At 40.7% G+C, this 23,466-nt stretch overlaps 5 protein-coding genes across 6 annotated transcripts; 3 read left to right on the forward strand and 2 right to left on the reverse strand.

The window, feature by feature from the left end:
• The first annotated feature begins 79 nt into the window (after positions 1–79).
• LOC135672238 (receptor-like protein EIX2) lies at positions 80–808 on the forward strand. The gene has a single exon (XM_065180697.1). The coding sequence runs from the start codon at positions 80–82 to the stop codon at positions 806–808; it is 729 nt and encodes a 242-aa protein (XP_065036769.1).
• Positions 809–6,537: 5,729 nt separating this feature from the next.
• Positions 6,538–8,636, forward strand: LOC135672660 (uncharacterized). Its single transcript, XM_065181160.1, has 3 exons — positions 6,538–7,124; positions 7,247–7,377; positions 7,637–8,636. The coding sequence occupies exons 1-3, from the start codon at positions 6,885–6,887 to the stop codon at positions 8,343–8,345; spliced, it is 1,080 nt and encodes a 359-aa protein (XP_065037232.1). The 5' UTR covers positions 6,538–6,884; the 3' UTR covers positions 8,346–8,636.
• A 191-nt stretch (positions 8,637–8,827) lies between these two features.
• LOC135672661 (uncharacterized) lies at positions 8,828–10,215 on the reverse strand. The gene is made up of 2 exons (XM_065181161.1): positions 9,936–10,215; positions 8,828–9,339 (listed from the first exon to the last, which is right to left on the reverse strand). The coding sequence occupies exons 1-2, from the start codon at positions 10,212–10,214 to the stop codon at positions 8,944–8,946; spliced, it is 675 nt and encodes a 224-aa protein (XP_065037233.1). The 5' UTR covers position 10,215; the 3' UTR covers positions 8,828–8,943.
• Positions 10,216–14,257: 4,042 nt separating this feature from the next.
• LOC135671796 (serine carboxypeptidase-like 34) lies at positions 14,258–18,307 on the forward strand. Of its 2 annotated transcripts, none has more exons than XM_065180008.1 (10): positions 14,258–14,627; positions 16,071–16,178; positions 16,260–16,355; positions 16,462–16,554; positions 16,660–16,748; positions 16,870–17,166; positions 17,240–17,376; positions 17,474–17,569; positions 17,654–17,759; positions 17,842–18,307. In XM_065180008.1, exons 1-10 carry the CDS (start codon positions 14,348–14,350, stop codon positions 17,989–17,991), a joined length of 1,452 nt encoding a protein of 483 aa, XP_065036080.1. In that variant the 5' UTR covers positions 14,258–14,347; the 3' UTR covers positions 17,992–18,307. The 2 variants fall into 2 exon arrangements, with proteins under 2 accessions (XP_065036080.1, XP_065036081.1); XM_065180009.1 differs by having other exon boundaries at positions 14,259–14,627; positions 17,477–17,569.
• A 1,955-nt stretch (positions 18,308–20,262) lies between these two features.
• On the reverse strand, positions 20,263–22,095 carry LOC135672662 (sugar transport protein MST6-like). The gene is made up of 2 exons (XM_065181162.1): positions 21,945–22,095; positions 20,263–21,845 (listed from the first exon to the last, which is right to left on the reverse strand). The coding sequence occupies exons 1-2, from the start codon at positions 22,078–22,080 to the stop codon at positions 20,437–20,439; spliced, it is 1,545 nt and encodes a 514-aa protein (XP_065037234.1). The 5' UTR covers positions 22,081–22,095; the 3' UTR covers positions 20,263–20,436.
• Between the last annotated feature and the right edge of the window lie 1,371 nt (positions 22,096–23,466).

Genomic DNA, 23,466 nt, shown 5'->3' on the forward strand with positions numbered 1-23,466 from the left:
TCCATCCCTTCAAATATTGGATCTTTCAAACAACAACCTTTCCGGAACTATACCACGAAGCTTTGGGAACTTCCGTGCTATGGAACTCTCCTTTCAATCAGATTACTATAGTGATGATGATTATTGGGACGACCACATGATGCTTTTCATAAAAGGAAGAGAATCTGAGTATGGCAGCAAACTACTTGCACTTGTAACAACTATCGATCTTTCCAACAATGGGTTGTCTGGATATATCCCTGAAGAGTTTGGGAATCTACATGGATTGCGGAACTTAAATCTATCTTGGAATCACTTGATAGGAGAAATACCAAATAACATCAGTAATTTGCAACAACTGGAAATACTTGATCTATCAAGAAATGATCTTTCAGGTGCAATTCCTTCAGGCTTAGCGGATTTAAACTTTTTAGATCATTTGAACTTGTCATACAATAATCTTTCTGGTAGAATTCCCACCGGCAATCAGCTGCAAACTCTTAATGATCCAACTATCTATGCCGGCAATCCAAATCTTTGCGGTCCTCCTCTTTCCAAAATTTGTACAGACGATGTGTCCGAAGGTAATGAAGGAGAGCCAAATGAAGACGCCGATAGTAGAATTGAAACTATTTGGTTATACGCAGGTATCACGCTGGGATTCATCACAGGATTTTGGACAGTTTTTGGAACCCTTCTGTTGCACAGGAGATGGAGGATTGCCTACTTCAGAGCTGCTGATAGCATGTATGACTCGCTCTGTACTGTGATCTTAGTGAACATGGCAAGGATCAAAACGAAAGTACTGAGAAGAAGTCGTGATAACTGACACACTATAGGCGCTTCGATTACCATTACGTGGTATGTAACATGCTAGCTCATGATTTTTATTTCTGTCGCGTGATCTATAATAAAAATAATAAAAGATAAGAACAATAATTGAAAAGTTTTATTGTAGAAATGAAATAGCTTTAGCTTGAATATATTAACATGTTCCCTCTCCTATTTATATAGATTAGGAGGAAGGATTTCCCTCAACAGAATAAATAGAATAGAGAGATTTCCTCATATAATTGGGGAAATCTTATCTTCTATCAAGTTGGAAAAATTTTATCTTCTATTATGCCCCCGTAAGATGGTGCTCCTGACAAGGATACCAATCTTGGATTGATGCAAAGAATGGTTTAAAGCGAAAGGCTTCGTGAGTAGGGCAAGAGCAGATCACTGTTGTTGCTACGATTGTAAGGGGCTGTGAGGGCACAGGCGTTCCCTTCGTTCTCCTTATATTCGCCCTTTCGTTCTCTTTTAAGTCTATCTATCAATTTAAACTAGCGAGACTGGAGCGTTTGCTTGTTCTATTTATCTGTGTAAGCAAAATGTTTTACCTGGATTGCAATTTTCCTTAAGAATACTGTCGGATGGGCTAAAAGCTCTTATGCTTGCATCTTTATGAGAGTCATCTTTGTTGATTGATACGGGTAAAAGCATACAGCAGAAATTATATCTCTTTTCTCCTAATTGTCATGTTCATCTTCTTAGGCCTTTTTCTATAATATCGGCAACAAAAACTACTATGGAAGCTAATAAAGGAAACTGACATATTGTGAGCCATAATTGTCTAAAAGAACAAAAATCTTCAAACCAAATGGATCAATTTGGCATCTACTGATTTCACCAATTTTGGAGAAAGAGTATTCCACTTGCAACATTCTGGTCATTCATTAGATATCCAGAGATGATTTATGAAGACAAAGAATTTAGCGTCAGCAGAAGATTAGAAGCACAACTGAGTGCTTTCCTTTGCTCCTGCCCCTTCCAACTCCACCATGTATAACTGTTCTTGCTGAGGAGGATCCATTGATTCCTTGCTCGAAACTTCTTGTGCTGTCAAGGCTAGCAGTCCCAGAGGCAGGAACAGCATATGTCGTCAAGGAAACTGGTGGAGCACTCATAGCAGCAAGAGCAACTGCAAAATGGGAGATCATCCGTCGAAAAGAACAAAACAATCAAAATAACAAAGTAACAATCACCGCTAAAGAGAAACAACAAGAGAGATGAGACGGTGACAAGACTTGCCATGCATTGATGATTCTATCTTGTGAATCATCCCCGGTTGACATTACTTGAGAAGATGGTGGCTCCATCAATCCCCAGAGAATGGTGAAGGATGGGATGTGAGGGATCGATACAAGTTCACAACACAGAAAAACTGCAGGGAGACCATAAAGTATTGGTGTAGGTCGAGCTGTGAGAATTTAATGGGGAAGGTTATCTGCAGATCACAGCAGTGCGCATGCATGTGCTGTGATATTCCATTCGATATTACTTTACAAAGTTATGAACCTTTGCAGAAATAGTGGCCTCCAGTTGCCAATGCCCGCAGCCAAGTACTTTTGGGTTCTCTTTCAGAGGATTTCCTGCCATTGCGTGAGTGATCAGGGCAAGTTTATCTGAGGTGGAACAGAAAAGGTGACGATGTTTGAGTTCTATATATTGATTGATATCTTATTGATAAAAAAGTATGCGACTCTTAACTATTATTCAGTGTGTTTCTCCCTCATAAGTCACTGAAATGATTTCATAACATATATATGAATAAACAGATATCCTCCTATTATTGAGGTTAATTCCATACCATATATAAGTGGACTTGAGATCCAGTGAAATCATTGCCAAAGAGCTATGTAGTTTGAAGCATATATATAAAGAACTTAAACCAAGTTATGCCTAGAATCATTAAAAAAATGCATAGTTGATAAGATCACATTTAGCATCACTAAATAATCACTTATACATTAGATGTAAAACTACATATATTAACCCTCTCATCCCCGCTCACATGGAAGTCCATGGGCTCCTAAAAGGAAATTAGGGGCTTCTTTGCTCTTTAGAACAAATGATGTAATACTAAATAAAGAAATGTTTTTTTTTCACCAAGACTGCTAATTAAATCTACCAGTTGCTTGGCAGATGTCTGAAGAGGAAAATTGAAAATGGAGTTCACTATGGTTTCTCAATTCCATTTTTCCTGATAATTAATCAATTATAGATTGTCATTTATTTTTTTCTTTTTTCAATCAAAGTGGTGGTGGGACACGAGGCCTCTGATTGATCGCATGTGGTCGAAAGCTCGATTGTTTGGCCTCGTAAAAAATACGATCCGACAATATGGGTTATAAAAGTGACAAACGTTATGTTACGCCCTTGCTTAAAACATCATACATCCTCCTCTCACTCCCAATAATCTCGGATGTAATAGTTCTCGAACCACTTATAAGAGAGATCTCAAGGTACGCATCCTAGGGATTGACCTATTTGATTTCTCTAATCAATCCGACTAGTTCGATTAGCCTGACTAATTTTGAACTTTCTGACCCTGAGAATTTAATCGTCAAAGGGGTTTTTATCGGAAACGCCCCCCAACTCAATCTTATAGGGTCGACAAATCGAGAAATTTCAAGTAGAATTTAAGACGACTTTGGAATAAATCTTGGTTGGATATGACTCATCTCTCCAATTCGGATAACTAAAATTTGACTTAATATATTGGTGCTAGAAGGAGAGCCACCAAACATGTCTTAGGAAAACTTAGCGAGTCCATAAAGACTGAACCCAGAAGAGGTCGACCAGTCGAATGCACCAAGTCCAGGGTGAGTAAGACCAATGGTACCAAATGGCCCTCTAACAAATCCCTCCGATTTTCGTTCTCCAAGGGACGATCCCACCAAGACCATTAATCGGTTCCGCTCTTACTCTCGAACTTCTCGATCATCAGCTTTTTTATGGATTATTCCAGAATTTGACGGTTAACCCACCTTTTGTCTAGCCTACGGTTCCACCTACCCAAACTATCACCATCCCCGCTGAAACCTTTCATATCCTAACCCAATAAGTCTAGTTCTTAATGGGGGTATTCTAGTTTATGGCTCTCTACCTCCCTCGGCTAATCTAATTAATGCAACAAGGAGCACACCAAACTCCTCATACCCCTCCTCCTTGCTCTGATACCTCCACCAGTTCCTGCTCCTAGTGTGGTGGAAAAATCACGCCCACTTGCAACTGAGCCACAACAAAATATCTACTCTCCAATTCATCCACAGCAAGTCTTAGCTCCTCATCCTCTCTAGGAAGTCGAGGCACCAAGGTTGGTAGTCCCGTCAATCAACCCCCTACTTGATATGTGAGACTAATTTTTCGAAATGAAGCAATACTTGGAGGACATTAAAAGAGAGATAAGGCAGGGGAAGCAACCTGATATTGCCCCCGTCTCAAGTCCCATGCGTCAAAAGCATTATGGAGGAGCTTATCCTATAAGGGTTTAGGATTTCAACGCTAGAGCTGTATAAATGAAGCTTTGATTCTAGAGAGTATATTAATGCTATCACTTTCCAAATAACATTACTCAAAATGGTCGATTCCCTTATATGCCAAACTTTCCTAACCACTCTTAGGGGTGCAGCAAGGGAATGAATTTTAAAGCTCCCACGAAATCTATTTTGTCTTTTGGACAACTAACCAATAAGTTCAAGCTCAATTTATCAGTTACAAGCTATTGAAGAAGCCGACCATTTCTTTGTTGACCATAAGGCAAATGGACAAAGAATCTCTTGCCAGCTACACCAAACATTTCAATGATAAAGTGAGGATCCAAGTTCGTTCGTCTTGATCAACACTTGCATCGGCGATGTCCAACTCTCAAAGTTCTTCTACTCAGTCATAACAAGACCTCCTACCACTTTTCCCGAGTTACCGTAAGAGGCCAATAGGCTCATAATGGGAGAATTAATAATTGCTAGGAAGAGAACTACTGAGCTCAAGAAGGCGACTAAGGAAGAAAAAGGCTCACGATCGAGTAACCCAAAGTAATCCTAGAATGATAGGCCTCATGGTGACAGAGCTCCCCCTCACAGGGAGTTCACTCCTTTTTAAACACTTTCCATATTAAGGTGCCTATGCAAATTAAGAAAAAATAGAAAGGAAAGTTGAATATTAACCCCAAACGGAGGGGCTTATCCTAGCTTCCTAGAGCTAGGCCTCCCTACAATACAATGGGCTTAGATAGGGCTGAGATATCTTTAACTAGAGATCAAACTTAATAATAAAGAATCAAAATCTAACAACAATGCAAATCTAAAATAGTGACATATGTTAGTATGACATAATTAGATTATGTGCTAAATATGATATTGTATTCCAATCCTTATCAAAACATAATGAGAACCAAATATTAAGAGGTGTGATGTATGAATAACCTGACAACATATTATATTTTACTCTAACCCCTCGTAAGCTTGATACATAAGATGAGTGGCTTACATGATCAATACAATAGTGCTAATTGTAATATCCTACAATTTTGATAACCTTTCATGTCCTTTTTTTCTTATGATTTGCCCTCTAATGAATAGATAATTATTTAAAAAAAAACTCTTCTTGTTCAAATAATACCGAATAATCTCGTGAAACCATTCCTAGGAATTAACACCCCACTTAATCATGATAATTATCATAACCCTCTAAAATAGGACCCATGTACACTAACTCACACAGCTCTTTGAACCATTTGAATCTTAAATTATTTTTATTCCAATTTATGAACTTAAGCACTAAGCATTAGAGGAATCTTTGTTAAATATGCCTCCAACATTATTTTCTATAAATTTTTTTATCGAGCTCACTAATCTTTCAACACCAAGTTTATAATAGACTCAAACTTGTTGATATTAAATCCTCAACATATCGAACAATCCAACTATTTAATTTGATATAGAGAGTAAGAATGCGTTGGAATTCTGGTAGTTCATTAAAGAACCACCCAGTTACATGTCAAATTCAATTTTAGTACATATTTAATCTTTAGATCTTATTGCACTGATCTAAAAATCACTTCTTACCCTATCCAAAAGAATTTTATGGATTTAAGTTAATCTAAAAATTTCTCATCTCGTCACACATCCAAAATTGTATTATTCCAAAAAAAGTTCAAGGTTTTATTTTTGACACTCTAAAAGTGAAAATTTGGAAACTGTTGTTTCTAATTTACTTTGTTTTTATTTTTTGAAAAATAAAAAAACGATGCTCCCTTAATATTCTTATCACCCAAAGAATTGCATGAAAAACAATAAATTTCCAAGAGCGCATCTTATAGCTTTTTACCTATCTTAATGACTTAAAAGATTAGTGTAATCAATTAGAAATTGTTGTTGCAGTGAAGTACGAATAGATTATTTTCAATAACATATATAAATATATGATACTTAAAGATTATTTATATCCACTAAAGTTTCCATTAATATCATTGAATTGGAACAGTTACAGAAGCATATCTACATTTCTAGATTCTACAAGAATACATATTCTAACACAAAATTAGAGAGGAGAATAAAAAATTCACAGACTATCAATATATATATATATAATTATAATTTTGCCTTATATATTATCTTTATTAGTTTTAAAGCATTAAAAGAAAAAACAACAATGAGACAGTAGCAGTGGTAATAATAATACTTTTATCGGTTTGAAAACCGTGTGAGATGCAATGGAAGCATTCTTTGAACTGACGATCGACCGCACTCGCTCCCCGCGTCCTCCATTCCCCCTTCCTATTATTAGCTGGGATCTTTTTATTTGCGGTTCCACGAATCCGATGCGAGATTAACTGAATTCTCATCGATATTTGGTTCGGAACCCACCGATCTACCTGTCTAGATTTGGCTTTTGTTCTTTCTTTCTTACTCTGCGAAGTTCCACCAATTCTGTAGAGTTCCCCCTCTCTTGCGAAGTTTTGGAGTTTGTTTCGTTCGTCGACCGACAAATTGGGGCTTCTGATGTGAAAAAGATCACTTTTTTTTGTTTGTTTTGGTTTATCGGGACGAGCGAGAGGCAGATTTTTGTCTTCAGAGATGCTGGCGGAGATGATGAGCCGGAGGGACTTTCAACTCTTCGCGGATGGCTTCTTGGACGGAAACGTACGCCGACCGACAGAGATCGAAGGCATTGCGACGATCAACGTGACCTCGTCTTTGCCTTCTTCGTCGTCGCCGTCTTCCTCGCCTGGCTCCTCCGCTGGATCCAGTCATATCCATCATCGCGTCTCCAAGATGGACACTCTTGCTGGTGTTGCGATTAAGTATGGTGTCGAGGTAATTGGAATTCTGTTTGAATGCTTGCATCGGTGTCGAGGTAATTGTTATGAATCATAAAAACATTGGTCAAACCGCTGCAATTGAAGAAACATAATTTTATTGTGCTTTTGATTATTCAGGTGGCAGACATCAAACGATTAAATGGATTAGTGACGGATCTTCAGATGTTTGCTCACAAATCCTTGCAAATTCCTCTGCCCGGAAGGCATCCTCCGTCGACTTATCTATGCGACGGTTCAGTAGAGAACGGGTATTTCCTCTTGTCTTCGGCTTGAAACAATATATTGTTTTTGCATATGTCTGAATATGTGTAAGGATATGAGCACTGATGCGAGAATATATTGTTTTTGGAGCTCGTCTGAGTTGTTCTTGATGACATACTGAAATAAAGAAAGATTGAAGTTTGCACAAGTAGCTTCTATCTTTTGATGCATCCTGTTTTTTTCATATTTGTTTTATGAACATGGCAGCAAGATATCAGTTGTCTCCTCATGATTCATTTATTGCAGAGAGCATTCTCCGCCCTATCAACCTCGTAATGATGTTTTGGATTTGATCGAGTCCCTCAACTGGAAACCTTCTGCATGTAAAGTTTCTCCTGCAATGAGCAAGTTACAGGGATACTATGGTCTCACCCCCAATAAACGGAGGCCAGAGCTTGGAGGCGCGGAGATGGCAGACTATAAAGTAGGAAGACGCTGCTTGAACGATGAATTATCATCTAAAGAATCTCCCACTTCTGATCCATTTCCAAGGAGGCATAGGAAGTCTAGAAGTCTGGCAAATGGATTCTTAACAGAAAATGGAGACATCACTGGGGAAAATACAGTTTTAGAAGCTGCGGATAATAATGAGACTGAGAGATCTATTAGGAGACGTCAAAAAACTGATACCCCAGAATTTTTGGATAGCAATGGTGGATTCTCAGGTAGGGTAGGAAAAGGAATAGCACCGAGGCCAAAACCAGGGAGCAGGACTGATACCGATACCAAACGCTTGAGTGCCATCCTCAGTGGTGATTCTGTCAAGACTGAAGGTCTTTTTTCTGTCAGGAAATCCTCCAGCACTTCGTGTTTGCAATCGCAGGACCCTGATAATAACTCTTCCCTCTGGCCTAGAAGCAAGTGGATCTTGAAACCAGACGTCCTTGCTAGGCCAATATTTGATGGCTTGCCCAAGTCCATGACTGCAAAGAGGAACAAAGCTGCTCTGGATTAGCGCCACCCCCAGATCATGATTAGTTCTACATGTTGGTGTTACCCAAATTGTGGAGATTCTGACGGAGATTGTAAGTGCGGCCTCCATTGTGCAAGGCTTCGAGTTGTTACATTCTTTTTTGGTCATCTTATCACTGTTTGTATATCGTTCATGTGTAGCCAGCCTATCATGTAGAGGGATTCTTTTGTATCATTGAAGTTGTTTATTTAAAGAGGAAACATCGATTGTTGTACCAATTTCTAAACTGGCATTTATATAAACATAGCTCCTATTCAAGATGGAGTCTTACCCCTTGTGCTGTGTACTTTGTGATAATCCACCATTAAGTTAATTGCTTTCTTTATTGTGGTCTTGTCGTTTGGTTCTACCAATATGAGATTTTGCTTGCCATGTATCATTCTTGAGACAATTCATATGCTTTACCAATATGAAGAAGCACTGGAATTTGCCAATTCATATGATGTAATAGATTAAAAAAGACAAATATTCTCGCATGCAACAGGCTATTCTTGCTTTGATAGATTGAAGTGTGTCAGTGGTAACTTTTCTTCATCGGTTCTTCTATAATTGTGTTTCTTTACTCTCGTCGGATCTCATGTCAATTTCTCTTGAACCATGCATCGGCCGAGACCGGCCATCTGTAGAGTGGGAGCAAATAGAAGCAGGAACACAAGCAAATGATAGCAGCTGCACGACCGGAGAACACCATCACCGCCAGTGTCGCCACCGTGATCCATGGCCCGACGACAGACAGCACGAGCCTCTCCGATCGAACCGGTCCGCGGGGGGATGCACGGCCGAACCGGGATGTTGTTGGCCTGCTGCTCCTCGCCCCGATTTGTGGAGCCAATTGCGACCGACAATCGATCTCAGGTGAGATGTGGGTGACAACATGTTGACCGCGTGAGTCGAGTTTTGGATCGTCTTCTGCCTCTGCTTGTTGCTGCTGCTGCTGCTGATCCTCGATTTTGGTTTGGATACCGCTATTACACTCCTGCATTCACAGATCATTAAACCACGTCTATGTATATATATTAAACGTTCACGAAACATGGACTACTACGCATTAATCCCATCTTCGACGTGATCACCATGAAGAGTTTGACTCGGGACGACAGCGAAGCCGCACTAGATGACGCACAACTCCCACGGAAAAGGAAGCGCGAAAGCTTCGGCACGACACTTCCACGTAGAGGCGACCACTTGGACTCCTATACCTCTCAGCTTCCGACTACAACATTATTTGCGATATGAAATGCCGGCCGTAACGATATACTGAGATATCATATTTGGGTGTGTTAAGTTGAGCACCGCGACATGTCCCAACTTGATTCAAAATTGAAGTCTCAGTCAACTGACATGACACGCATGAAGGATCTAACATTACAGCCTTGAGACATTTTCGTAGTTTGTGAATGTCTTGGATTGAAGAAAAGTTTAGGATCTAACAGTCCATAAGAATTCCAAGATTACTCAAGATTCATGGAAAGGTTTCGGAACTTGTCGACAGTAATTGGGATATGAAGCACTTCGATTTCATGTTCACTCTAACCGAAAAGAAACCAATGCAGACAGGTAAATCTCTCTGACCTGAGCAAGTGGTGACCTCCCTTCAACTGCATTAAGATCAGTTGATGGTGGCGTCGGAGCATTGAGGAGTGCCGCATTCCCCTTCCTCTTCTTCTTCGTGTTTCGACACCGAGGCCGCGAGAAGCAGGATGAGAGCTTGCGCTTGGAGCCCGCGCCTGGCTTCGACTCCTCCGGGAAACCGGAGTCGGAATCGGCAGAGCTGGAGAAGCAGGCGAAGCAGGATGCCGATGTCTTCTTCCCTTGTCGGATCTTGTTGGTGTTGTTCTTCTCAGCAGACATAATTCTACGGGATAACGGAGATCAGCAAGGCTGGTATCGGTTGCAAAACTCATCATCTTCTTTAACAAGCGTGTACAGCATGATGAGAAAATAATATTGAAATAGGATTATTGGTTCCCACTCCTTTTATTCCTCTTACAGAATCAAGTAATCAATGCATATATATATATATATATATATATATATATATATATATATATATATATATATATATATATATATATATATATATATATATATATATATATATATATATATATACATATATGGCCAGTGGATCGACGAATGTGAGAAGGTCAACAAGTCTGTAGAAGTACTCTGTGACGACGATCACCGCCCCTCCAAGAAAAGAAGACCGATGTGAGGAGGTGAACGAGCCCAGAGACCGTCGTCAATGTCATCGCCCTCTCCAAGAAAAGACGCTAAACTTTGTTGGCGGATCATATATCTCATTAGCTGTGTTTTCCTGAATCTATCACTTCATTATCAATATGGGAGATATGAATTGTAGCGAGCTCGAGTATAAGTTGTAATAGAGGAGAAGAATACGATCTTTTACTGTGAATGCTTTGAGACAAATCTATAAGAAAACTGAAGCTAAATGCAAAGCAGTTTCTTTCTGATCTTTCGAGTCTGAATGCATGTTTGCTATCATAGCGGAAAAGAAACTATTCAAGAGTTGTCGTAGATGGACAGCTGATCAGATGCAAATACAATCGAGTCGAGTTGTCGTCTTAACCAATTAAATCGTATGGGTCCGAAAGGAAAACTAAATGATCCATGGTTTCTGTGTCTCGAACTCTCTCTTGAAACCCAAGTAGTAAAAGGGTAACTAATATGGATCATTGTCTTCATCAATCTGAGTGTTAGCATCCCACAGAGATGATGAAAATAGGCTATAGCAAATAAATGCTTCTGTTCTTTATGCATAAATCAATGTTCTACTTGATTTTCGATTATTCGTTCAGTGTCAAATCTGCAACAAACAGAAAGAGAAACATGCAAGTTTTGTTTTGCCCATTTATACGCCCACTTAAGTAGCAGGTTCTGTGAGTCAATCCGGTACCTGATGGGCGGCGCCTCTATCCAATGACAATGGAGCTCTGAGAACTGCACTGGCCATTGTTGACTGTGTTGAGTGGTCTTGAAACTCTGGTTTCAAAATGCTTCTTTTATGACTTTAGACTGCAAACTTTTGACACTTGAACTTGTGGATGTAGCACTTCCTTTCATATTCACTAGTGGAAGTAGTTGTTCCAATCGCTACTGGTACCTGAAGCTTCTTCTTCGTTAGATGAGAAGTTTCTACAGGGAACTTCACTGGTTCCTTAGCTAACCTTGGTTGTTGCATACTTCCAAAGCTATTCAAAGATGAACTTATTTTATTGAACTCATAGAACATGGAATTTCTTCTGGAAAGCCAAGAAGGCTAGCAGAATAGTATTCTCATGTTATTTTCATCAACGTCTTTGCATCATTCTATCCACGTCCTGTTCTTTAATATTCATATATATTGACCAATACCATTGAGGTTCCAACAGCTACATTATGTCTCAATTATTGATATCTTGTTGACCAAAACAGATGAACGTTCCATCAGACATTTACGAAGTACACAGATTCATTTGTTTTGAATCCAAGAAAAAGAAGGTTTTTGAGATTCGTAGAATAAAAGAAAAGCAGGTGATTATGGAAGGGACAATTATAATATTTACGCTTCTGATGCATTATTTCAGCATAAATGACGGTAAAAGTATCATTTTTGTTTTGATGTGATAAATGTTAGATGGTACAAGAAATCGCTCCTTCTACTTAGAAAGGTATATTAAAGAAAGTATTATGAAAATAAAGCACTAAATTCACTAAAAGAATGATAATTGTGGAAGTGTCCTATCACGAAACAACTGAGGACCAAATTACAGATTATGAATCATAGTTCAACTTTTCTTAGTATAGTTATTACAGATTGTTATTTGTTGTGTCGCTTATTTGGTAAGGAAAAGTTAACCTCCAATCACAACTTATCATCTTACCGATTAGTACGAGGGATGGGCCCCGACTACTATTACATTAATAAAAATTTATTTTTATTATGAAAAGATATCGTTGATATACACAGGATTATCCAATATGTATTGAGTTAAAAATATTGAGCTTTCAATATGTCATATGTATGAAGATGGATATCGAATAAGGTTTTGATCCTTTTTAATGTTCAAGTTAATAACACGAGGTAGATGAGTGTGATCGCGAGTGATAAAAAATTGATTCCATTATAATTACACTAAAAATATCATAAAAAGATAGAATATTCTATAAGAAGACAATCCAATCACTTTTAACAACCTCCACTTGCTTTTTCTTTAAATAGAAGAGACAATCTACGACTATTCTTATTGGACCCTTCTCAATCACAAAAGATAACCTCTATATATATATATATATATATATATATATTGACTTAGATGTCACACGAAGACTATGTGTCGAATGAATATTGATAGATTATTTGTTATGTCACTTAAAAATAATATTTCAACTTTTGTTGTGTGGTTATTATAGAATACTCTTGATGTGGCTATTTTAAATATAGATTACTAATGGTGTATTAGTTGAAATTGTTGATTACATTTTGACTTTCATCTATTCTCACATTCATTAAGTATAACGTCTATAACCTCGGTATCATATTTTCTAATATATACACACTATATTATTATATGCTAATATCAAAAAAATATATTTTCTCAAGATTTATTGAATTGTCCTTAAGAGTTATTTTTAATATTCGATACGATTCGATCTAACCAATTAGAATATTAAAAATCAACTTAATTATTAGATCGAATCGTATCAAAAAATCAAAATGAATTGATTGAGCCAATCAGTTTTTGGATACTTTGCATGAACGAACTAAGTTACCTAAAATCGGATTACATAAATAATTACAGACATTATTAATTTTTTAGAATATTTTAAATATTATTTCTCTGAGCTCCAAATGCCATATACGACCCCAACAGCATGGCAAGGAGAAAAGAGGCGATGCCACAACCATATACAAGTATTTAGGGTGATGCGACTTCTCACCGAACCAAAAATTAAGACCACATGTATACGTTTCACTCATTAATTCTGCGCAAAAATGTCATCAAATCAAGAAGAGTGATTCAACCGAGTCTTATGTGATTGATTGCAACGTGAGTTCGAAAGTTAGTGGTCTGTTTTATCTTTTTGATATTTTTGAATTAGGTGTAAAATATTTCACTTGTTTTTTTGTAATGTTAACAAGGATTTCATCATTAGTTTTGGCTTTTGTCATAAGAACTTTTTTTCTCCGTTGAAAGAAAAATTAATTGATTAGCTTGGAACCAATTTCCATCCACTTCTTTGGACATTTTGGCAGTGTCTCTCTGGAATTCTGAAAGGAGCAAAAGGAAGAAGACACCTTTTATTCTCCCCAAAACCTAACGCATTGATTCGGTATAGGCTTTTAGTGGGGAAGGCGATTGGAAAATGGAAGCATTTAATCACAAGTATTATAACACATATATTGTAATTCACTTCCATCTTAGTCACAAATGCCATGCCTCTCTCTCTCTCTCTCTCTCATATATATATATATATATATATATATATATATATATATATATATATATATATATATATATATATATATATATATATATATATATATATATATATATATATATATATATATATATATATATATATAATATTTGGGGATAGTTTGGCGCATAGTTGACGGCGGGGGATTCCTTCAAATGTGTCATGTTGATTACCACAAACTATCAATTCTTCGAAAGAGATCCATTTTGGAACGAAAACCGAACACAATGCGAACGCACAGGCATTAAGTGGGGAAGGTGATTGACGACGGAGGAAGCGTTTTAACCCCAATTATTATAGGAAATATGATGAAAAATACTTCCATCTTAGTCACAAATTCATTTCATAGGTAAAATTTCCTTCCATCCTATCCTATGGAATCATATCTCAAAATCAATTCGTTCCGATTCACATATCGTAGAACGGACTCAAAACACTATAAATAGAGAGCATTTGATGCGTTAGTACTCGGTACATTTGAGTTCTGTTCATCTTTGGGCCACATGGGTACTTCCTCGTCTTCTTCCTTCTGCTTCCTCCTCCTCCTCCTCCTCCTCCTCGTCTTCGGCTTATCCTACTCTTACGCTGAATTGGACCACGAGGCCTTGAAACAACAGCAGGCCGACCGTGTGGTTCGACTCCCCGGCCAGCCGCCGGTTGACTTCCACCAGTACGCTGGCTACGTCACCGTCAACGAAAGCCACGGGCGGGCCCTCTTCTACTGGTTCTTCGAGGCCACCCACGACGTCGAGAAGAAGCCGCTTCTCCTTTGGCTCAACGGAGGTACATAATTCTCTCTGCTCTCTGCGTCAGACGATGCGATTTCTCTCTCACCACTGCAATCCTGTATCGGTTCTCCGTCATTCTTAAGGCCATAATTGGCTCCTCAACTATTCTTCTTCTCTTAAGGCCTCTCAAGAGGTGCTCTTCTTTCTCCGAGATCCAGAGTTGTCCGCTATGGTAGGAACCTCTCATGCTATATCAGTTTTCTTTCCTTCGTTTGTACGTCAAAAGGGCAATGAGATGGTATCAGACAAATAGGTGGTTCCACCATCATCATGAAATTGACAAAAATCTTTCCAATTTCTACTTGGCCAACATGTTTCAGTGATATCATCAACACTGTCATCCCCCCACCATGAATCCTTGTGTTGTAGAACTGGGGCCTCTCATCATTCATCCCAACACCATCCGATACTCCCCTGTGCCTAATTATTTGCCTCTTTTGTTTGGCGCAAGGGGTTACTTTCCTCACTGAAGGATAAAAAACATGTATGGAAATAAATTCGCTGGCACATTATGGTCTTGCACAGCTTGCTGATATGATGATTGATCTGTTGACCAGTGGACGAATCGTAGTGTTGGTTGGCATCTTGATTACTAAATTATCAAATGTCAAACATTTTGCTGTTAAGGAACTTTACATTGGATTCTGTGTCCAGGTATTAATTTACGTAATAGTCAATCTACATTCCTTTTAAGATACTGCATCTTCTGACTTCATACTCTACGCAAACCCCTTCTTCGATCATGCAAACTCGCTGTAGTTCTCGTGCTTGACTTGATTTAATATGCATGCATCGACTGCTTCTCCATCCTGCGATGTAAAAGTATCCATGATTGAGGGGGGACACCCCTACAGATTCATGGCCTAAATGAGATGATATTGCTCTTTCAAGCAATAATGGAAATCATTGTAGGGGACCAAGTTCTGGTCAAACGTACCCGATTGAGATTAAACCCATTCCTCACGAGTGGATAGGATCGAAGTAAGTGCATGTCGAAAGGTCTAAAACTAGTGTGCTTTGATTACAAGCGTGTGGGGAAGCCATGAGTGGTGAAGAACTCTGGTCACTCTGTGACCTTCCAAAGGAAGGAAAGGTTACCGTTTGCTTGTCGAGAAGGACAAATGAATGTTGGGACCATATGTGGACAGCGGCACAAGTTTCTTGCTTGCTTGGATTCATATTGCGAATGGTTCTTACTCTTCTCTCCGGTCATTAGAATTGAACGTAATGTTCGGGGGAGAAAGATGAACTGGTTCTGAGTCATTCGCACCGTCCATCTGAATCGTCCGGTCGGCCAAACTTAAACTGCTTGGCCAATGATTGGATTGATTTTTCGAAGATTAGGTGTGCATCACGCATTGTTTTCCTGTCGGTGGGACGAGAAACTCTAGTTGACACAGCTAGATTGTGACGGCATGTTAACCAAGTTTGATTACAGGACCTGGTTGTTCTTCCATTGGGTACGGAGAGGCAGAGGAGTTGGGGCCTTTTCTGATGCAAAAGGGGAAGCCAGAGCTCAAGTTCAACAAGCATTCCTGGAACAAAGGCGAGTCTAATCCCCCTTAGACGAGTACATTTAGGATTTAAAACAAATGAAGAAGATTCTTATGGAAATCTAAATTTGCAGATGCCAATCTGCTGTTTCTCGAGTCTCCGGTGGGCGTGGGATTTTCTTACACAAACACCAGTTCTGACTTGAACTCACTCGGGGATAAGATCACTGGTAAGTTTTTGACGACATAGCGTTTCTAATTCATTGATGACAACAAAACTCCTCCTAAGATTTGTTACTATCTGCTCACTTGTTGTCGATCGATGACCAATTGTAGCCGAAGACTCGTACATTTTCCTGTTCAACTGGTTCAAGAGGTTCCCGCAGTTCAAATCCCATGACTTCTACATCGCTGGAGAAAGCTATGCAGGTAAAAACATTGGATTATTATGTTCAATTCGTGCTAAGTTTAGTATTCAATCCTTGAATTGTGTCACATCATTAATTGTTCTTGTTGTTATCACAACTATGGTAGGGCATTATGTACCTCAACTTTCCGAGAAAATATTCGACGAAAACAAAAAAGCTTCCAAGGAGAATTACATCAACTTCAAGGGTTTCATAGTGAGATTTCTTTTCTGTTCTTCAGTTGGCTGTCACAAGCAGTCGTGGTCATACTAGTGGTATCTTCAGGACTTCGGTTGAAGAATCGCTCATCTTAATTATAATCCCAACTTTTTGTCAGATTGGAAATGCGTTGATGGATGATGATACTGATCAGACCGGAATGGTCGACTACGCATGGGATCATGCTGTCATCTCCGATCGTGTGTACCATGATGTCAAGAAGAGCTGCAATTTTAGTGAAGAGAATGTCACCAAGGCATGCGATGATGCGTTAGAAGAGTACTTTGCAGTGTACGATATCATCGATATGTACAGCTTGTATGCCCCTGTTTGTGTCCGACCGAACACATCCATGTCTTGGAGCGAAAGGTCATACTTCGTCGAAGGCGCCTCCCCCAAGCTGTTCTCCAAATATGTAAGCTCTATGATCAATCCAACATCACATATTACTACGAAAACAGTGAACTTGATGGGCGTTTTCGCTGCAGAGAAAATGGCATCAGAAACCGGCAGGTTATGATCCTTGTGTCTCGCTCTACAGCGAGGTGTACTTTAACCGAGAAGATGTTCAAGAAGCTCTTCATGCCAATGTCACCAAGCTTGGTTACAATTGGACTCACTGCAGGTACTAGACTTTGTTGGCATGCATTACAAGATTTGTGTAAGAACACAAAGTTTCTGGGTCGTCTCTGATCAGCATTTGAGAGTTTATGACATTCTAGCAGTGATGTGATTACCCGTTGGAATGATGCACCGGCCTCTGTTCTCCCAGTCATCCGAAAGCTCATCCGTGGCGGCATCAGGGTGTGGGTCTTCAGGTAAGATTCTGAACTAGTTTGTACTGTTCCTGAGTTGATCAAAAGAGAAAGCATCGCGAATCTAAATTTCTCGTCTGTTCTCAGCGGTGATACGGATGGAAGAATTCCAGTCACCTCCACGAGATACACGCTGCACAAGCTTGGCCTGAAAACAACTCGAGAGTGGACGCCATGGTACGACCGCAAGCAGGTATGAGTTGCTTCCTCGATTGAAACATAATAGTTTCATCATCTGTGTACGGCCGCCCGAAGCTTTTCCGTGAATCATCCAGGTCGGTGGGTGGACGATCATCTTCGACGGGCTCACCTTCGTCACGGTGAGGGGCGCAGGTCATCAAGTCCCCACGTTTGCTCCCAGGCAAGCTCGACAGCTCATTCATCATTTCTTGGCCGACCAGCAATTGCCTTCTTCCCCGTTCTAGCATATCCCACCAGGCTTGTCTCGGTCCCCAGCCGTCGTAGTTTCCTCTGCAAGTTCCATTTTGGAATCAGGTGTAAGCCCAGATTTCAATAGAGAAGAAGTTGGATCAAGGTTCAATCATTCATCAAGCAAGATTCTTCAATTGTTAATCCACAGTAGAAGAAAAATTATGTAAAGACGGTTTAATAAAATAAAGCATAGTGCAGGCTGTCTAATGCTGGTGGCAAGTAATGATTGATTATATCCAATCTACCAAGGATAAAATTCTATGTGGGACAGTGTTTATGCTAAAAGAAGATTCATCTCTTTCAGAATCAGATTTCTGATTACCCTGTGCAGATGGTGACAATTGTCTACAGCATTTTAGTAACAGGATGAATCATCATGAGCTGAAACACTATCCAAATTTTATTATCAAACAATTGATGATTTCAATAGTCTGAATCCCCCCCTCCCTGAAGCTCATAGTGTTTATGGTTCATCTGGTCAGTAACAAGAAAATAAGCATGTATTTAGATCATCCAAAAGGCACCTTATCTGTAATTTGGATTCTACCTATCCTCATCTAACTGCAAGAAAACAGCTCACTTCATATATAGATTTCTTATTTTTATGCTTATCCATATCAGTTAAAGCTTCTTAATTAAATAGTAAGGATAGCCTCTCTGTCTCAATTCAAGCTAACACCTCAGTTTCATATCTAATCTTTTGTATTTTATGCTATCCATATTAGCCACAGCTTCTTAATTAATTAGTATGGTGTCACATATGCTCAAATGGTCTATCATGGAAATAGTGACTGTCTTCTGATCTGCGTAGCAGTGGATTAGAACCTGCTACAGTTGAAGCATCCAAGTCTCATTGTGCTAATAAACAAGTGACATCGGCTGACTGTCCAAACCAAAGTAGGCCACAAACACTTTCGTATATAACAATGATTTCCCTACAAGCAGCTGAAATGTCACTGTCCTTATTCAATCTCCTCAGGCCATGGCAAAGACTTGGAAATCTAATTTCCTCAAACCATAGCATGGAAATGGAATTCAACAACACAATCATGGTACAAAATTGCTAGGAAATCAACATGTCAAGAGTACAAGTGCCTAACTTGTAGCCTAAAGGATGACTAAATGTTGGGAGTTTGACTGTGCTATCACAACTAGAATTTCTCATAACAGGACAACTAAATCATAATGCTCATGTCTCTTCTGTTTGGTCTTCATCTAAACAAAAGAAATATTAGCTGGGATGGACTACTGCCAGAAAATAAATAAAGCATCTTGGTAGGTTGGGTCTGAAAGCAGATAAGATATGCCAAATGGAACTCTTCTCCAAACAGCAGCAAGAGCCAAGAATTGACCCACTTCATATTTTGATTACAAGATAAGGCATATCGTTAATACTTCTGATGCATTGATGGTCATCTAATTAGCATCGACAGACAAAGCAACACAGTACATGTTCTAGCTGGATTGTGAACCATAATACCAAGGAAATGGCAACACCAATTCCTTTTGAGTAGATCGAGAGAACATAATCCCTCAATCTTTACATGCTGCTACAACTCTACTTGCTCAGATTATGTTGCATGTGCCTGCCTTCATTTCCGAAAGAACAGCTTCCTGAACCCATCATATACCATCCGTTATATGGACCGTGTCGTGATATAAAGCCCTTCCAATTGGGAAGCATGCTGCGTTGTCTTTGTACCAATCGTTTGTAACCAGATCTGTAGCCGAGCTCATAACGGGATGCTGTAGAAGGCCCAATGGGCTTTCGAAGTTCGATACTTGTGTATCGTCGGAGGCTTGTTGGGTCCGCCATCTACCTTATCGGACAATTGCTTCCACCCGTTCTGGAGATATTGATTTTGCGATGAAGGTGATCCTTAACCAAGTTGGCTTTGCAACATCGGTTGATGTCACAAACAACTATGTTGTACACTAACTATGATCCGAACATTTAAAATACATATTCATGTGATTTCGGTATGTATTGTTTAAAATAATACAAAATAAATAAATGGTTTGTGCGTCAGAGTCTGATCTACGAGGTTTCAATTAATGGTCCAAATGACGGAATCTAATAATGACCTAAACATTGTTTTATGGGTGCAGAATAGAATTTTACTTGATTCTCATTTGTTGTGTGTAATGATGCACATAATTGGATGTGGGAGACAAACGGACGATGCACAAATGTGTACAAAGAAAAGAGCAGAGGTGTAGAAGATCGCAAGACACATTTAAATTCAAAACACAAGAGAGTTGGGAGAAAGAAAGGAGGCACAGTTCCACCACGAACCTTGTTACTGATAGATTGTAAACATACATAATTGTATCTGGGAAAATTGAGGACGTATGAGGCCACACTTTTTGTGGACTACACACAACCTGTGTTGTTTGTTTCTCTCATATCAGCAAACAGAGACTCATGCATGACATCTTCAGTCTTCTCGCCGGTGCACCGATGGCGTGATGTGGTCGTCGAGCATGTACTTCTTCCAAAACCAGTGCTTCTTCCACACCAGAGTCATCTCTTCGATGGGCACGCCCTTCGTCTCGGGCACCAGGAAGACGACGAACAATGTCATCACTACCACGAAGGCAGCGAACAGGTGGAACAGACCGGATTTGAGGTGGCAGAGCGCCATGAGGAAGAGCTGCGCGATGACGAAGGTGAAGAAGAAGTTGACGCCGACCACGATCGACTGCCCCGCCGACCGGATGTTGAGCGGGAAGATCTCGCTGGGTACCAGCCAGCCGAGCGGCCCCCACGACCACGCGAACGCTGCGACGTAGACGCAGATGAGCGCCAGCACCAGGTTGGCCAACCCTGGCGAGAGCTTCCCGGTGCCGGCATCCCCGAAGAAGGTCCCCAGGATGGCCCCGACGGCCACCTGGCTCACCACCATCTGAATCCCGCCCTCCAGGAACAGGACCCTGCGGCCGAACTTGTCGACGGTTGCGATGGACACGGTGGTCGCGAAGACGTTGACGAGGCCGGAGATGACGGCCGACATGAGCGAGGCGCTGTCCCCGAAGCCGATGGTCTTAAAGAGCACCGGCGCGTAGAACATGATCACGTTGATGCCGGTGAGCTGCTGGAACATGGGGATGGCGATGGCCATGACGAGATGCGGGCGGTGCTCCGGGCGGAGGATGCTACTCCAGGGGTCGCTCACCTTCTTCGCCTCCTCGCTCGCCTCGATCATGTCCTGCAGCTCCGCCTCGACGTCGTCGGTCCCCCGGATCTTCTGAAGCGTGGCCTTGGCCTGGTCGCGCAGGCCACGCTCGACGAGGGAGTTGGGGGTGTCGGGGAGGGCGATGGCACCAAGGGTCATGATGAGAGCCGGCACGGCAGCAAGGGCCACCGATATGCGCCACCCGTATCCCGCATGGAGCTTTCCCGTGCCATAATTCACAAGGCCGGCGACGAAGATGCCGATGGTGGTGGCCATCTGGAACCCCATGTTGAGCGCCCCTCGGAGCTGCGGCGGTGCCATCTCGGACAAGTAAAGCGGGACGGCCTGGTTGGCGAACCCCACGCCGACACCGAGCAGAATGCGGCCGATGATGAGCATGGCCACGTTCATGGCGACGCCATTGATGGCTGAGCCCAGGAGGAAGGCCGCCCCGCCGAACAGCATGGATGACTTCCTGCCAAATGTCTGGGTCACCATGGACGCGAAGTAGGTGGAGATGAGCCCCGCGACGTAGAGGGACGACGTGAAGGACGTCAGCATTTGGCTGTCGAACTGGCACCATTGGTTCTTCGACCCGCTGGCCGTCTTCTCCTGCTGGTACACCGATGGGAAGAACTTCTCAAGGAATTCATCCATGGAAGTCACACCCCCTACAAAGAAACAGAGACATCAAATCAGCAATCAGACAAACCCACACGTACGTTCTCCGTCATCCAAAATAGGCTCATATGTAGACACCAATTACTCACCCGAGACGCCAATGTCGTAGCCGAAGATTAGGCCACCGGTGGCCGCGATCACGCAAGTGACGATCACGAAGGATGTGACACGGCCATTGTAGCGCTTCACCTCGCCATTTGAGGGCGCTAACGCACCACCTGCCATCTCGGCGCAAGCTCTCCGTCTCTGCGGTGATGGTGGGGAGGCAAAAGTTTTACTTTTGCTTCCCTTTTGGGCTCCACGATAACGCTGGTGGCTTGTCTCCTTTTTATACCTCCTCCTCCTCGCTTGGGCCTCCGAGAAGCGCGCCATGAAAGCAGGAGCTTGGCCGCGTACCTGGTCACCGCCACCTTTGGTGTCTATCTGATCTAAATTTTATCTGGGATGGATATTCAAAGCTCGGTCAACTGGATCCGTGTTTCCTACTATTGAGAGATTGGCATCCATCCTTTTGTTTACCGGGAGGCGTAACTCGCGCAAACCTCTCGTAGAACTCGTTCCAACTTAATAATGGTAGGAGACTCATTCGTAGGAGATACATTGTCATCTTTCACATCATCATCATCATCATCATCATCACCATGAAATATTTTTCATTGTTTATAACAAAAAATATAATCATAAATTTTTTTCTCAACTATGAGTCATAAGTTTCTTTTGTACCATTATAATTCGACACAAAATTTTCTTAAACTATTAACGTCTATACTCGTATACCTCATGTTACTAACTTAAGCATCAGATTAATTAGGTCAGGAAACCTCTTTTGACTTTAATCTTCGTATAGATGGTACCTTAGGAGCTTGACATTCTCACCTTAGAGACATTCCTATAATATCGAGTCATTCTTCTAGCACCAAACCTCTTTTTAGCATTTTGATGCTAGAAGAATGACTTGATATTATAGGAATATCGAGCTTACCAACCCTCTTAACAAATGCCAAAACAAGGAGGCTTTTATCCCGACCTATAATACATTTATTCAAGGGGGCAGTAGTCATCATATCCACACATGGATGCATCTATCTCGGTGCAAACGCTGATGCAATACTGACGTCTATTCAATGATCTAGGGGTGACCCCAAGTCACATATTCATCCCAATTGAGGCATCATTAAACTTCATTTAGCATGTGCAAATGCTAATAGGTATGATGCAAGCTATTATTCCACTCTTGTCTTAACTAGCCCATTAAGCAACTCCACCGCCTCAGCCACAACTAGTAGCTCAATTGACAATGGCATTAGTGCTTGTCGAGGTTTTCCCACCAAACACAATGCCAATATCTCAAGAACCCTTGAGACCCATCAAGATATTGGTCAGGCAAGAACCATATTCCTCAATTACGAAATTTAATGGACTGCCATGCCACCATCTTATTCCACCCGAATTCCAAACCCAAACGACATATTTGATAAATAATTATATGAGAATTTAACTACGACAGATGGGCTAACATTTGGAAGAAATGCAATGAAAATTCTAATAATCTAGAGAAGAAGAGTTGACCAACCCTACCTCGTGTCTATTGTCATTCACTAATAACTTCAG

Source organism: Musa acuminata, chromosome BXJ1-4 (assembly GCF_036884655.1).
Source record: "Musa acuminata AAA Group cultivar baxijiao chromosome BXJ1-4, Cavendish_Baxijiao_AAA, whole genome shotgun sequence".
NCBI lineage: Eukaryota > Viridiplantae > Streptophyta > Magnoliopsida > Zingiberales > Musaceae > Musa > Musa acuminata.

Bases quoted from the DNA above. Each gene is read 5' to 3' on its own strand.
- LOC135672661 (XM_065181161.1), bottom strand. From the start codon at position 10,214: ATGTCTGCTGAGAAGAACAACACCAACAAGATCCGACAAGGGAAGAAG. The intron at 9,340-9,935 runs GTCAGAGAGATT...CTGTGAATGCAG, and splicing joins GGAGGTCACCACTTGCTCAG to GAGTGTAATAGCGGTATCCA.
- LOC135672662 (XM_065181162.1), bottom strand. From the start codon at position 22,080: ATGGCAGGTGGTGCGTTAGCGCCCTCAAATGGCGAGGTGAAGCGCTAC. The intron at 21,846-21,944 runs GTGAGTAATTGG...GTTTCTTTGTAG, and splicing joins CTACGACATTGGCGTCTCGG to GGGGTGTGACTTCCATGGAT.
- LOC135671796 (XM_065180008.1), top strand. From the start codon at position 14,348: ATGGGTACTTCCTCGTCTTCTTCCTTCTGCTTCCTCCTCCTCCTCCTC. The intron at 16,555-16,659 runs GTAAAAACATTG...CAACTATGGTAG, and splicing joins CGCTGGAGAAAGCTATGCAG to GGCATTATGTACCTCAACTT. The intron at 17,760-17,841 runs GTATGAGTTGCT...TGAATCATCCAG, and splicing joins CATGGTACGACCGCAAGCAG to GTCGGTGGGTGGACGATCAT.
- LOC135672660 (XM_065181160.1), top strand. From the start codon at position 6,885: ATGCTGGCGGAGATGATGAGCCGGAGGGACTTTCAACTCTTCGCGGAT. The intron at 7,125-7,246 runs GTAATTGGAATT...TTGATTATTCAG, and splicing joins CGATTAAGTATGGTGTCGAG to GTGGCAGACATCAAACGATT. The intron at 7,378-7,636 runs GTATTTCCTCTT...CATTTATTGCAG, and splicing joins GACGGTTCAGTAGAGAACGG to AGAGCATTCTCCGCCCTATC.
- LOC135672238 (XM_065180697.1), top strand. From the start codon at position 80: ATGGAACTCTCCTTTCAATCAGATTACTATAGTGATGATGATTATTGG.